Consider the following 16207-nt stretch of genomic DNA (forward strand, 5'->3'; position numbering starts at 1 on the left):
CAGCTGTGACCTGATGATGAGATCTGATGAGAGAAAGGTGAGGTACTTGATGAGTCCGGACAAAGGATTATGGGAAATGGAGTCCTGAGTGAATGGCAAGATACAGAATGGAGTGCCCTCTAGAGGAGCTCATGGGCACTCCAGCTGGAGATCGTGACACTCTCCATGTTTTATTACATTTATTACAGTATGTCGAGCGCCTCCTGGATGAATACTAACTATATGTTTAATGGTTTTGCAGCGCATGCATATAAAGATTTACATTACTAAAACATCATTTGTAAGTGTTCACATTATTATTAAGCTCATTAGTTTTCTTTATTATTTTTCTGTCCAATAATACACCAACAACTTCTAGTGTATCCTTTAACCTGAGCAAATGCTGATTTGGGAGCCGTTATAATAATAACAATAATGATAATAATAATAATATACTTTGTTGTATAATTTATTAAAAATAAAATAGTTATAATATACTTTGAGAACACAACATATTGGCACTCCATTTCCTCCGACAGGCAGCGATGCAGTCTTTAAATCTCTGTAGTCTGATTTGTGTCTGTGTTTCATCTGTGGATCAACAACATCATCTAGTGGCTCAGCCTGAATCTGCATGTTATCAGAAGTGATTTGCTCAGGATCCTCTGTCTCTGACTCCACTAGATCTGTCTGATTGATTTTGAACTGTCATTGAACTGTCATCACGGTGTCATTTGCTTTTGCACAAAATAATTTCTTAACAAACGAGTAATTATATTGTGAACATAGCATTTCATTTTTGGACACAATAGTGTAAGAAATAGTGTGAAACCGTTCCTTTCTCAACATCATGAACTTTCAGTGCAGTCTGGCTGTTTGTTGTGGGAAGTGAGTGATTATTCCATCGCTCTGCACAAACCAGTGCTGAAACAGCTACACACTGAACACTGTAGAATGGAAAGAGATTGCCAGGAGTTGCTTTTGGTGGCCAAATTGATGAAAAGACTAGAACATGTACTTCATGCCAGAATATACGCAATGTGCCACAATTAGCATCGCTGCACCTGTGAAACCATGGCACCGTGTTCATGCTGATTTAGCAGGCCGAGTTGAGAAAATAATGCTGTTAATTATTGTTGACCTGCAAAGCAAGTGTCCTGAGGTCTCTGTCATGAGATCTACCTCAGCTGAAAGGACAGTTGAGAGACTAGGAGTCTACCCTCATTCCCAGAGAATAGTGCGTGTTCATATACATAAGAAATTCAACAACAACAACAACAAAAAGGACTGAATGGTCTGAGTTTTGAGCATGCAAAAAAGGCTATGCTAATATAAATCTTAAAAAGGAAAACTGATATATAACTCCTTGATTAAACAGTAGTACAGTTTAATTTGTAATCTTGTCGTAGACCACAAAACCTCCCTCCTCCTAAGACAGAAGGAAATGCAGTGTATTTCTGTTAATGCTATTAATTTAACTACACTTCCCATAATGCACAGTGTTATGTTTTCTGTTGACACGTCTGTGAATACAGAGGAAAATAAAGAGCCATCACACCATATGTCCATGTGTGTGTCATACTTATACAAACAGTTAGATTACCCTCCAAGATACAATACTCTTGTATCGATATGTGCCTCTGGACTGTGCTGTGAGCTCCAGTTTATGGAAACCCATTTCAGATCAAGCTTACTGAACACAGTGGAGTCATTCATTCAATGAAAGAGCTCGTCTAGAGCTGGAATTGGGTACCGACCTGAATTATTGCTTTATTTGCCCGACTCATATCCAAGCAACTTTCGCAGTGTTGCGAAAGTGTTCACGATCAAAAAGGAAGCATTTGTAGTAGTCACAATAGTGACTGCAGTTGAATATTAATTATATTTTAATATTAGAGAAGACTTTTCTACACACAGTTCTAGCAGGTGATCTGTTCCTGCTCCATAAAACCATCAGAGAAACTCTGAAATCAGTCTGAGAGGAGAAACAATTGAGACATTTGATAAGAAATGAAGAACAAACGAGCTGAAGACAGTTCCAGGAGAAACCAGAGCCAAACACTCTCAGGATCTCGTGAGAAGATCAAACGCTGCTTTAAGACACTTTTAACTCCTCTAGTCACTGATCATGTAATGGGTCACTTTATTTCTGTTTAAAACATCAACACTGAACAGAAGAGGAAGCTGTGGTCAAATGGAGCTCAAAGCGGTCAAGTTAACATTATGAAATGAACAAGAAAAGAGCTGGATGTTCACACACATCAACACTTATAGACGTCCGGTTATTTTAGCTGACAGTAGTGTTTCTCATGACTTTACTACAGATCAGCCTCACATCTGCTCATCTGTCATTTCATTACTGAACCAGTTTTGAAGAGTTGTTTTTTCATATTTGTGGACTGCAACTTTTGAAAATGATTGACATATTTTGGTTCTGTTTGTGTTTGTGGCGTCTGGTCGGTGAGTCTGAAATGTGTTTTTATGACTTCAGTTCTTTCTTCAGATTCATGTTTTCTCTTAATGTCCTTCATATAAAACACTGAAGCTCAAACAGCAGCAGCTTTAGTTTCAGCCGTGACGTGATTCTCATCTGAAGTAAAAGTGTTTTCTGTGTGTGATATTGTGTGGAGCTCAAGTCTACTTCAGTTCCAGCATCAGGAAATAAGAGTTTATTCAAAATCACCACAACATATAGTTAATAATCACTTTTGATGTTTTGATATTACTCATTTTCAATTTAAAACAGTTTACTTTAGTAATTCAGCCTTAAGGTATTTAAAAGTCTTAATCTTTGTATGCTTGTTCTTCAGGTGTGTTTGGTGTTGATGAAGTGAAGTCAGTGTCAGTGAAGGAGGGAGACTCAGTCACTCTAAACTCTGATCTTACTGAGTTACAGACACGTGATCTGATAACATGGATGTTTGGACGTCCAGAGACTCTTATAGCTCTTATCAACAAAGAGGATGGAATCTTCTCTACATCTGTTGGTCCTGATGGGAGATTCAGAGACAGACTGAAGCTGGATCATCAGACTGGATCTCTGACCATCACAAACATCACAACCACAGACTCTGGAAATTATACTGTATACATCAAAGGCACAAAAGTGACCACAAACAGATTCCATGTTACTGTCTATGGTGAGTCACAATTACAGTGTCATTTCTGCTGCCAGATTAATAATAATAATTTATATAAGTATTTTTACAAAAATAATTATTCAATAAATATTTATTAAACAAACCATTTAGTCATCAAGGATCACATACACAGTTATTGATGCCCTTTTTTTTAACCTATAAAACCACACTCATTCAGGGACCTGTGTTTACTGCATGGACAGTGAAAGAACACACTTTGCTGAATAATAAAATTAGCTGTCTTAAATACTGTTAAACTGAATGTACAAAGCAAACTGTTTGCTGAAATATCCACAACTTAACAACACAGTTTATCTGTCAATCAATTGTAATTGAACGGTATTTTCATTATAACACTGTATGTCCTGGCATGTTTCCTTTCAGGACTGGATGGAAAAAGAAAAAAAAAGTAAAAATAACATAGCCACAGGCAGCTCACATGGATGATTATTGCAAGCTAAATGAAATGTTTCTAAGTGAAATTTAACAATACTGTGATGCAAAAATACTCATGATTGAAGTATGCAGCCATTTGCTAAAATCATTTAAGTTCATTTTTTTCCCTCATTAATGTACACACAGCACCCCATATTGACAGAAAAACACAGAATTGTTGACATTTTTTCAGATTTATTAAAAAAGAAAAACTGAAAGTCACATGGTCCTAAGTATTCAGACCCTTTGCTCAGTATTTAGTAGAAGCACCCTTTTGATCTAATACAGCCATGAGTCTTTTTGGGAAAGATGCAACAAGTTTTTCACACCTGGATTTGGGGATCCTCTGCCATTCCTCCTTGCAGATCCTCTCCAGTTCTGTCAGGTTGGATGGTAAACGTTGATGGACAGCCATTTTTAGGTCTCTCCAGAGATGCTCAATTGGGTTTAAGTCAGGGCTCTGGCTGGGCCATTCAAGAACAGTCACGGAGTTGTTGTGAAGCCACTCCTTCGTTATTTTAGCTGTGTGCTTAGGGTCATTGTCTTGTTGGAAGGTAAACCTTCGGCCCAGTCTGAGGTCCTGAGTACTCTGGAGAAGGTTTTCGTCCAGGACATCCCTGTACTTGGCCACATTAGTCTTTCCTTCGATTGCAACCAGTCGTCCTGTCCCTGCAGCTGAAAAACACCCCCACAGCATGATGCTGCCACCACCATGCTTCACTGTTGGGACTGTATTGGACAGGTGATGAGCAGTGCCTGGTTTTCTCCACACATACCGCTTAGAATTAAGGCCAAAAAGTTCTATCTTTGTCTCATCAGACCAGATAATCTTATTTCTCACCATCTTGGAGTCCTTCAGGTGTTTTTTAGGAGAGGATCACTGAGGAGAGGCTTCCGTTGGGCCACTCTGCCATAAAGCCCCGACTGGTGGAGGGCTGCAGTGATGGTTGACTTTCTACAGCTTTCTCCCATCTCCCGACTGCATCTCTGGAGCTCAGCCACAGTGATCTTTGGGTTCTTCTTTACCTCTCTCACCAAGGCTCTTCTCCCCCGATAGCTCAGTTTGGCCGGACGGCCAGCTCTAGGAAGGGTTCTGGTCGTCCCAAAAGTCTTCCATTTAAGGATTATGGAGGCCACTGTGCTCTCAAGTGCAGCAAAAAAAAAAAAAAATTGTAACCTTGGCCAGATCTGTGCCTTGCCACAATTCTGTCTCTTGAGCTCTTCAGGCAGTTCCTCTGACCTCATGATTCTCATTTGCTCTGACATGCACTGTGAGCTGTAAGGTCTTATATAGAGAGGTGTGTGGCTTTCCTAATCAAGTCCAATCAGTATAATCAAACACAGCTGGACTCAAATGAAGGTGTAGAACCATCTCAAGGATGATCAGAAGAAATGGACCGCACCTGAGTTAAATATACGAGTGTCACAGCAAAGGGTCTGAATACTTAGGACCATGTGATATTTCAGTTTTTCTTTTTTAATAAATCTGCAAAAATGTCAACAATTCTGTGTTTTTCTGTCAATATGGGGTGCTGTGTGTACATTAATGAGGGAAAAAAATGAACTTAAATGATTTTAGCAAATGGCTGCAATATAACAAAAAGTGAAAAATTTAAGGGGGTCTGAATACTTTCCGTAGCCACTGTAAATAAACTTGCCTTGCCTTGCCTTGCCTTAAAAGGAATGGGGCCATTGGATGATTTAGCCTAGTCTGTCTAACTGCACTACACTAACCACAGTCTACAATCAAATGATCTCTTTATGAACATTTCTTTAACAAACATTTCTCATGAAGACCAAATATCACAGGCAGCCAAATGCTCATTTTATTTTTAATTTTATTATTTACAAGCTACATTAACATTTAACGTTTAACTTTGTTGTAGCAGCACTGACAATAATGATAAATTCACTCAAGGTGCTGTGATCTGCTTCGTCTGTGAGTCAGAATTAAACCTGCTCTGTACAGAAATGTGGTTTGATCTGTTGGTGGACAAACAACTTCTGCTTTCGAGTGTCTTTTATTAGATGAACTGCGTCAGTGTTTCTGTTAGTGGTTTGTGGATGAAGAGTTTCTTCATTTTTCCTCTGTTAATGAGAACCACGCATTCTTCCACTCGACACAAACACATCTTCACAGTGAATATGGTGAATTTACAGTATAAACCCTTGAAAAACTGTCAAATAAGAGTGACAGGTCACTGGTCAAACAGGATTGCTGCCTATCATGCATTGTTGATGATCTACAGATTGACCACCGATCATCTCACAAAATTACAAAACACACCATTAGATACCTAATCCAAAACTCATGCAACATTTAATTTTTCACTCTTCTTCATATTTCTGTTTATTCTCTCATGTTTTCAGCTCACCTGCCTGTTCCTGTCATCACCAGTTACTGCTGTTCATCATCATCATCATCGTCTTCGTCATCATCAGTGTCCAAATGTGTGCTGCTGTGTTCAGTGGTGAATATGGGTCATGTGACTCTCTCCTGGTACAAAGGAAACAGTTTATTGTCCAGCATCAGTGTGTCTGATCTCAGCATCAGTCTCTCTCTACCTCTGGAGGTGGAATATCAGGATAAAAACACCCACAGCTGTGTGCTCAACAATCCCATCAGCAACCAGACGAGACATCTGGACATCAGCAAACTCTGTTGCACATGTTCAGGTACAGCAGTGCTGATATTAGTGTTTACTGACTGAGCTGATCTCAGTTTGATGTTTTTATTCCTCAGACTCGGTCCACTGTCGTGGTTCTACTGAAGCTGTGATCCGATTGGTCCTCTCTGCTCTGGTGGGCGTGGCTACTGTCATTCTTCTGGTTTATGACATCAGATCCAGAAAAGCTGAACAAGATCAAACACATATTCACACATCAGGTACATGATTGATTATACCATTTCTCACAAACTATTTTTGCATATATAAATATTTGTGAGATTTATTTATGTATGCCTTTATATGTTTATATGCTTTATATGATTTTCAGGAAGTACTGAAACCTAAAGCAGATGCTGAACTTTACATGTTCTTCAGGTGTGTGTTGTTTTCTAGTGTTTCTAAATTTTAAAATCCAGTTTGAAAGGCTTTGTTGTCAATATTTTCTTCAGATACATAAAACATATGAATGAAGAGACACCCAGGACTCTCTTTACTACTGCTGTCCTACTACTAAAGTTTTCTCACTCTGAGGTTCAAGAGTTTCTCCATTTTTTATTACATTTATTATGTCGAGCACCTCCTGCAGGAATATAAACTGTATGTATATTTTAATGGATTTATACATGGATTTACATTATTAAAACATTTGTAAATATTTATAGTACATTTACAAATTGCATATTAAGATTTTTCTTCTTCTATATATATCACCAAATTAAATATATATATTTATGATAGTGTGACAGTGTGATTCTGATAGAGTACAATATATATATATATATATATATATATATATATACAGTGGTGGAAAGAGTACTGAAAATTTGTACTTAAGTACAAGTACTGTTACATTGCTGAAATAATACTCAATTACAAGTAAAAGTACTGGTGTAAAAACAGTACTTAAGTAAAAGTACAAATTACTCTTCTCAAAAACTACTCTGAGTACTAGTTACTAGTTACTTTTTGGCCGGCAATATTTAATGATTTTCGTATTCATTCATATCAAAGATCTATGTGGATAATAGCTACTTTGAACAAAAGCCACTTTTAACTTACTAGCAAAGTACGTGAATTAGTGGTCATGAGACAGTTATTTCTAACTTCAATACCTTGAAAAATATCAATAGTAAGGTCCCCATGAACCGGAAGTTGCAACTGACTTCAGTGTTGTGATGTATTTTCAAGTGAATATTGAATAAAGGGCGGGTTTTATTAGGCACACCTCCTCTCCACCTCTTGCTCAGAGCAGATTCACGGTTGGATAGGAGTGGTTAAGAATATCTGCTTGTTACGTCTGACAACACGCTTCACCACTTCTGGGTCCTAACGCTCTGCTAGACGCCCCAAGAAAACAACAAACAGTGCTGATATACACCCATGATCTCATGTAATACTTTATCTCCATACTGAAATCCCAGATGGCCAGACAGTGTTTCAACTAAAATATTAGTGTCTGGGACACTGTGAACACAGAGACTGTAGTGTGCACTGCAAATTTTGTATATGCTTAGCTTAAATATGTAGTATTAAATAGTGCTCATAAATGGCTGTTGAGATAGCATTCTCAGATGAAATGAGTTGAGGCTTGGACCTGGAAACAGCATTCCTCACGTCATACTTAATAAGAGGATTCTCCCCAAGCTGTCAAACTGACGTCATCAGAGCGAGACACCATTCCCGAGCAGAAGCAAATTTTCAGTTTTTGATTAAAGATTACGACGGCAGACTTTTTTTTTTTTTCCGGTGTGTATTGACTTGCACAGTTTAATTGTTTAATTGTTTTAGTGCAAAGTAATGTGCACTAAAAAAGTAAGCAGGGTCATTTTTTGATTTCATAACGACTTTAATCATTTTCAATATCATTGGCAAAACTATACTGTATACTGCCATAGGTATTTTAACATCATATTTTTTTTGGTTCATCCATTTTTTTCAAGGCAATCATTATGTCAAGCTTTGAGTGGTTTAATCCAGGAGCAAAGAGAAATAATTTCTACTTTAAAAGCACGGAGAGATCGTGATTGCACAGTCTGCACACAAGCAATATCGGAGTGAGAGGACAAGCAGTTCATGTGTATAAGTTAGGACTATGCACATGACTGTGTTCTCATGTTACAATAAAGCGCCGCCACATTTGCGTGGAAATGATTACAATTATCCGGAATACCTGCAATCCCGCGCGCGGGATTCAGACTCTGTATTGACAGGAGACGGATGCGCGTCAAACTCACTGTCGGAGAGGAGAGAGACGCAGCTTGTATCGGTGTATAGACGGTAGATACTGTGGAGAATGAGTAATGGAACCGTATCAGATATTTCAGTATCGGTATCAAAATATAGATATTTAGGATAACACTACCATGTCGTTTGTTTCTCCAATCTTTGACTCCATAGTTACGCTGTGCTCCCTCACTGTCCGATCAGCTCTTCAAAACCTGCTGCTTCTGCAGCGGTGGCTTTTCCCGCGGTTCAGATATCAGGGCTTTTATTGGTCCGTTACGATCGGATATTTTTATTGGCTACTGAAATGCCGTCAAAGGTTTGAATATCAATTCAAATTTGTGGGCGTACTCAGTAACGAACTATGATTTAAAGGTAACAAGTAGATTATTTTTCAAAATTTGTAATGAAGTTCAAGTAAAAGTAGGCTACAGCTTTAAAAATATACTCAAAAAGTACCCGAAAAACTACTTAATTACAGTGACGTGAGTAGTTGTAATTGCTACCTCCACCACTGTATATATATATATATATATATATATATATATATATATATATATATATATATATATAAACATTTATTATTATTATTATTATTATTATTATATTATAGACTTTTTGTACTTCTGTAAGATATTCTGGAGTAAACCAGTTACAGTTAAAAACATTATTACTGTTATTTTGCCTGTTTTTGCTTGGTTGTCATGATTTTTTCTTAACAAACTACAAAATAGCTACACATTTATATATAAACACAAACAGTATGCATTACTTAAGATTATAATTAAATGAAAAACTAAATCTTATCATCTTGTTTAAAATGCTCAATATGTTTGTTTGCCATTAAGAGTGTGACTGGTCTGAATACAAATTATATTCAATAAATAAGTTTCTCTCGACTGTTCGTCCACCAGGAGGCGTCTGTTTTGGGTTTTGTTATGTTCATGTTTTCATGTATTTTATTTTGAAGTATGCTCAGGGTTCCTATTCTATAGTCATATTCTATGTTTGTATTCTGTGGGTGTGTTTATATGAATATTATTTATATTTATAGTGTTTATATGTTTGTCATTTGTGCCTGATGAAGACCCGATGGTCAAAACGTTGCAATAAAGTATATATTTTTATGGAGCAGTCAATTCAGTGTGTGGACATTACGTTTTTTCCTTTTATATGAATATTAATCATATTTTCATATTAGAGGAGACTTTTCAACACACAGTTCAGGTGATCTGTTCCTGCTCCATAAAACCATCAGAGAAACTCTGAAATCAGTCTGAGAGGAGAAACAATTGAGACATTTGATAAGAAATGAAGAACAAACGAGCTGAAGACAGTTCCAGGAGAAACCAGAGCCAAACACTCTCAGGATCTCGTGAGAAGATCAAACGCTGCTTTAAGACACTTTTAACTCCTCTAGTCACTGATCATGTTATGAGTCACTTTATTTCTGTTTAAAACATCAACACTGAACAGAAGAGGAAGCTGTGGCCAACTGGAGCTAAAAGCAGTCAAGTTAACAAAAATTAATAAAAGAGCTCAATGTTCTCACACATCAACACTTATAGATGTGCAATTATTTTAGCTGACAGCAGAGTTTCTCATGACTTTACTTCAGATCAGCCTCACTTCAGCTCATCTGTCATTTTATTACTGAACCAGTGCTGAAGAGCTTGTCTTTTCCTATTTGTGGATTAAAACTGCTGAAGATGTTTAACAGATTTTGGTTCTGTTTGTGTTTGTGGCAACTGGTAGGTGAGTTTAAAATGTGTTTTTACTTAAGATCCTGTTTGGTAAACAGCGTGTAAATAGAGTATATAACTTATATGTATATATATATATATATACAGTCATGGCCAAAAATATCGGCACCCTTGGTAAATATGATCAAAGAAGGCTGTGAAAATTAATCTGCATTGTTAATCCTTTTGATATTTTATTTAAAAAATTCACAAAAATCTAACCTTTCATTGGATAATAAGAATTTAAAATGGGAGGAAATCTCATTATGAAATAAATGTTTTTCTCTAATATACATTGGCCTCAATTAACGGCACCCTTTTATTCAATACTTTTTGAAACCTCCATTTGCCAGTTTAACAGCTCTAAATTTTCTCCAATAATGCTTGATGAAGTTAGAAAACACCTGACAAGAGATCAGAGACCATTCCTTCATCCAGAGTCACTCCAGACCCTTTAGATTCCCAGCTCCATGTTGGTGCTTCTTCTCTTCAGTTCACTCATTTTCTACAGGGTTCAGGTCAGAGGACTGGAATGGCCAGCAGAAGCTTGGTTTTGTGCTCAGTGACCCATTTTTGTGTTGTTTTTGAGGTTTGTGTTTGGATTATTGTACGGTTGGAAGATCCAAACATGGCCCATTATAAGATTTCTAAAAGAGTCAGTCACGTATTGATTTTTTTTATCTGTTGGTATTTGATAGAATCCATGATGCCATGTGTCTAAAGATGTCCAGGACCTCCAATAGAAATATAGGCCCACATCATTAAAAATACAGCAGTATATTTCATTGTACACATGGGGTACTTTTTATCCCTGTGTTCACCAAACCCATCTTGAGTGTTTGCTGCTAAAAAGCTAATTTTTTAGTTTCATCTGACCATAGAAGCCAGTCCCATTTGAAGTTCCAGTCGTGTCTGATAACTGAATATGCTGGAGTTTGTTTTGGATGAGCGAGGAGAATTTTTCTTGAAACCCTCCCAAACAACATGTGGTGATGTAGGTGCTGTTTGACAATTTTTTAAAGGTTTTCTGACCCCGAGACTCAACTATTTTCTGCAATTCTCCAGCTGTGGTCCTTGGAGAGTCTTTAGCCACTCAAACTCTCCTTCTCACCGTGCATTAGGACGATATAGACACACGCCCTCTTCCAGGCAGTTTCTAACATTTTATGTTGATTGGAAATTCTTAATTATTGCCCTGATGGTGGAAATGGGAATTTTCACTGCTCTAGCTCTTTTCTTAAAGCCACTTCACTAATTTGTGAAGCTCAATTATCTTTTGCTGCACATCAGAAATATATTATTTGTTTTTCTCATTGTGATGGATGATTAAGGAATTTGGGCTTTGTTTTCCTCCTATTTATATTTCTGTGAAACAGGAAGCCATGGCTGGATAATTTCATGTTCATAATCACCCTGGAGTGCTCAAAATTGTGAATATGAATGGGAATATACTTCAGAGATATTTTACTCATAAGAATTTCTAGGGGTGTCAATAATTGTGTCCAATATGTATTTGAGAAAACATTTATTTCATAATGATATTTCTCCCATTTTAAATTATTATTATCCAATGAAAGGTTAGATTTTGTGAATTTTTAAATAAAAGATCAAAAGTATTAACAATGCAGATTAATTTTCACAGCCTTCTTTGATCATATTTACCAAGGGTGCCGATATTTTTGGCCATGACTGTATATATATATATATATATACTTCATATACTTTTTTAAAATATAAATGTTCTGATTATAATAACAACATGATATTATTAAGAATTAAAATTAATTTACAAACCATGTCCCTTAAAGTAATACACTTTAAACAAACTTATCATCAATTTCACAGAAAATTGCATAAACTCGTCATAGAAAAAAATAAAGCGTTATTTGTGTCCATCTGCTCTGATAAGATGTTTTGTGCGTAAACCGGCTCCTTGAATCACATTCATCTGCTCAGAGAAGCAGAGCCAAAGCACAACCAAAACAATGGGTCACATTCATTAATAATTGTGTAGATTATTCGTATTCGAACTTCTCATGAAAACCTTCCACCTAATTCACAACACATGTGTGTGCACATGAATTTGTTCTTAACCTTGTCCTAATGGGTTTGTTCAAATACCACACTTGAGGTCGTCGCACTTGACCACTTGTCTGCTTATGTGACGTATTTCCTATATTCCTGAAGTGTGGAGCAATTGTTATAAAAACACAAGTGTTTACAGAGCTTTATTTTGATTTTCAATACTTTGCATTTTAAAATGTTTATACTTATAGTGGAAAGCTTCTGGTACATCTCACAAGATCTCTGTAAAAAAATCTCACAATTTATTTCCAGAACATGATGCATGATGGGATACACTTGGAGTGGATTTAGTGTGTGTTAAGAGCACTGCACTTTGGCGTTTTCAAGACCTGGGAGAGTCTTACTTCCTTACTTCCTGTTGCATGCACGTGCTCTCAAGTGGCCAAGACCACACGTGTGGGTATTTGGACAGGCCCAGTGTTAGTGAATTTGGAGTGTTCTGGAAGAGTGAATCCTGATTTGTTTGTTTTAACATTTGTATGCAGGGAAATGCTTAGTGAATGAGACCCCATGTTCTTCCAGAAAGACACATGCTGGTTTATTTCTAACCACTAGAGGGCCAAAATTTGCACATAGAGTAACTATAATAATTTTTTCCCAGTCCTTATACAAACACTGGAGCTCAAACAGCAGCAGCTGTAGTTTCAGTGGTGACGTGATTCTCATCTGAAGTATTTTCTGTGTGGAGTTCAAATCAGCTTCAGTTCCTGCATCAGAAAATCAGAGTTTTGTTCAAAATAAAAAATAAAAAATGCAATTATTAATCCACACACCAGTTTGTTTCTATTGTGTCCATGTGATTGGTCTGAATATTATTAATTTCAAATGTAATTTTTTATAAAACTCACCCTTGTTCTTTGTTCTTCAGGTGTGTTTGCTGGTTCAGATGCAGTGCAGTCAGTGTCAGTGATGGAGGGAGATTCAGCCACTCTACAGATTCATGTTACTGAAATGCAGACCGATGATGAGATACGGTGGAGGTTTGGAACTAACAGGAATCTTATAGCTAAAATGAATGGAGTGACCAATACGATCCTTGATGGTCCTGATGGGAGATTCAGAGACAGACTGAAGCTGAATCAGACTGGATCTCTGACCATCACAAACACCACAACCACAGACTCTGGACTTTATGAAGTTGAGATCAGCAGCAGCAGCTCAGAGGATAAATACAGATTCCATGTTACCATCTTTGGTGAGTCACACTGTCATTTGTGCCATCAATCTTCAAACGAATAATTGTTTATTAAATATTTTCACACAAATAATTATTTAATGAGTATTTATAAAACAAGCAAACCACACACAGAATAACTGAGGCACTTTCCTTTTACCTTATTGTTCTTTCATTTGGTCATTTTTTTTTTATTACTTTTTCTTTTCTGATGGTATAATCTTGTTAAACATGAATCTATTATAAGTCTTGAGAAACAAATGAAGATGTGGACTAACAGTACCAGCATTAAACATCAACTCTGTCAGACATAAAACAACTATGAGATATGTGTTTATTTATTTTGCCACTACAACACCAGACCCACAGACTCCTTCACATCCTCCTTTAGGGTTTACTTCACATCCTCCAGTCTTACCACTGATAATAGTGCTGATCTCTGCTGCTGCTGCTGGATCTCTGGTGATTGTGGCTGTAATTGTGAAGTTTTGTATCTGCAGGAAACACAGAGACGCAGGTCGAGTGAATCCACAGCTCGTACATCTGTAAAAACAATGAGTCTTATTTATGAATCAACACTATTCTCCATGTTTTGATTGAACGTGTCTGTCATTACAGTTCATGAAGACGAGACTCAAGCTGCTGCAAAACTCTACAAACACACTGAACTGATGACGGTGAGAGTTCCTGTATCGTTTCAATGAAATTCACATTTATTTATTATTTATTTTACAGTTCAAAATAACTGCATAGCACATAGCAATAATATATTACTGTTTAAAATGTGTATCACTGCATACTACTTCACAAACTCATTACACATATTTGGCAGTGAGTGGTATATTATGTGTTACACATTTTATGCTTTCAACAGTCAATCATGTTGCTTGGTTTTATTTTTTGATCTTGTGTTCTAAAATTGCACAATAAAAGTCCTAAAAACATGAAAGACACAGAGACTCTCCATTACACACAAACACAAATCAGAATCAGAATGAGCTTTATTGCCAGGTATGTTTACACATATGATGAATTTGTTTTCATGACAGAAGCTTCCACAGTGCAACAGAATGACAGTGATAGAACAAAAACACAGATAATAAAAACATAGGTAATAGCATAGATAAAATACATATAACAGTCATTCAATGCAAGAAACACTGATTCTATCCCATAATATTCACTGATTCTATCCCATAATACTCCATTTGATGCTTCGGTCCAGTGCATTATCAATCCTTATAATGAATTTGCAGCATGTTTCTGTCATTTATTTAATATGAATAATTGTATTCATTTGTGTTTGTGCTACAGGAATCTGACGTGACGGAGGTGATTTACACATAACTGCTCATCATAACTGCATCTGCATCATATACAATATACAATTGTATATATTTGTTTTGTCAGTATATTTTCAAGTTATTTTTGTTTGGATGAATGATAAATGAATGATAAATACTTTGCTTACACTGGATTACTTAGTATATATCATTTTTTTCTGTTTGTCTGCTTTTATCAGTAAAGTTTTCTCACTCTGAGGTTTAAGAGTCTCTCCATTTTTATTACATGTTGAGTGTCTCCTGGAGAAATACAAACTATATGTACATTTTAAAGGGGGTCATTGGATGCAAAATTCACTTTTATCAGACAATTTGTCATTAATCAGACAATTTAAGATTCGATCAGATTGGTGTTAGAACCACCAAAAGAGCCAAATTCCACAAAGAGGCCCTGGATAGCAGGACAACGTCATAAATCTGTCCATGATACCCTGGCGCCACGAGTCTGAAGCAAGCCTAAATAACCAACTCTTTCACAGAACAGCTTACAACATTAACACAAAATAACACTTATTCTTCACAGAACACATTCTCACTTCACAGAATGGCACAGAAACTGCCTTTCCATGTATATAAGCACAAAAAAATTACACTAAAACGACTTATGAGCAACTAATCATTTATATGCATAACTCCATATTATGTCCCAGACAGCAACATAGTTTTGGCCCAAATCCAGCCCACATTTGACCCGTGTGAAATCCATGCGGGCCAGATGTGGGCCGACACTGCTTGCTGTCTGGGGTATGTAACCCACATATTTGACTATAATGTTCTAATCACTCATGTCTTTTGAATAACTATTGAATAGCTTAACACTAGAACCACCAGAGGTCGCTGTATATCTAAAATCGCCAAATTATACCCACACACACATAACAACTGTTTTTATATGGCTAAAGAACATATTATTTCACTGTATTATGCCACTGTCTTCACAAAGAAGTGTCTAGAGTCATGAAATGATTACATCTAGTCGTCAACTATATTTTTATCCTGTTGTTTTATGTTCAAGACTTTTTAATGCAGGCTACACTAATCCATAACGGTCCGTAAGCTAAAAAAAAGCCTGCACTGACAACGACAATGAGAAGGTAGTAAATATTTGGGTGGTGTAATATTATAATACAAATACAATGTCATTAATCAATATATTAACCCTCATGTACCCACATAGCAATTTTTCTCTGGCCCATCTCCGACCCAGACAATCAGCTTGTGCTTGGCCCACATACCACAATGACTTACGGTCCTAGTGTGGACCAGGTCTGGATTCCAGAGAAGGGCCACACATGGGCCATAACTGGCCCAAGTCTCAGCCAAGTTAATTACCCATAACTGGCCCTGAATTGGGCCAGTTATGGCCCATGTGTGGCCCTTGTCTGGAATCCAGACCTGGTCCACACTAGGACCGTAA

The 16207-nt window shown here is 36.8% G+C and overlaps 2 protein-coding genes and 1 long non-coding RNA gene across 9 annotated transcripts; 2 read left to right on the forward strand and 1 right to left on the reverse strand.

The window, feature by feature from the left end:
• The first annotated feature begins 2309 nt into the window (after positions 1-2309).
• On the forward strand, positions 2310-6842 carry LOC131531050 (V-set and immunoglobulin domain-containing protein 1-like). 2 transcript variants are annotated; one of them, XM_058761603.1, is made up of 6 exons: positions 2310-2439; positions 2790-3119; positions 5925-6230; positions 6298-6441; positions 6552-6598; positions 6673-6842. In XM_058761603.1, exons 1-5 carry the CDS (start codon positions 2394-2396, stop codon positions 6566-6568), a joined length of 843 nt encoding a protein of 280 aa, XP_058617586.1. In that variant the 5' UTR covers positions 2310-2393; the 3' UTR covers positions 6569-6598; positions 6673-6842. The 2 variants fall into 2 exon arrangements, with proteins under 2 accessions (XP_058617586.1, XP_058617585.1); XM_058761602.1 differs by having other exon boundaries at positions 6552-6842.
• Positions 5478-6264, reverse strand: LOC131531055 (uncharacterized). Its single transcript, XR_009268562.1, has 3 exons — positions 6155-6264; positions 5930-6051; positions 5478-5670 (listed from the first exon to the last, which is right to left on the reverse strand). It is a non-coding gene; the product is annotated as an uncharacterized LOC131531055 (long non-coding RNA).
• Positions 6843-10075: 3233 nt separating the features above from the next.
• Positions 10076-14963, forward strand: LOC131530890 (uncharacterized). 6 transcript variants are annotated; one of them, XM_058761391.1, is made up of 5 exons: positions 10076-10197; positions 13142-13468; positions 13809-13964; positions 14066-14130; positions 14762-14963. In XM_058761391.1, exons 2-5 carry the CDS (start codon positions 13183-13185, stop codon positions 14792-14794), a joined length of 540 nt encoding a protein of 179 aa, XP_058617374.1. In that variant the 5' UTR covers positions 10076-10197; positions 13142-13182; the 3' UTR covers positions 14795-14963. The 6 variants fall into 6 exon arrangements, with proteins under 6 accessions (XP_058617374.1, XP_058617371.1, XP_058617372.1 ...); XM_058761388.1 differs by having other exon boundaries at positions 10077-10201; XM_058761389.1 differs by having other exon boundaries at positions 10077-10201; positions 14066-14124.
• The last annotated feature ends 1244 nt before the right edge of the window (positions 14964-16207 follow it).

Source organism: Onychostoma macrolepis, chromosome 22 (genome assembly GCF_012432095.1).
Source record: "Onychostoma macrolepis isolate SWU-2019 chromosome 22, ASM1243209v1, whole genome shotgun sequence".
Lineage (NCBI taxonomy): Eukaryota > Metazoa > Chordata > Actinopteri > Cypriniformes > Cyprinidae > Onychostoma > Onychostoma macrolepis.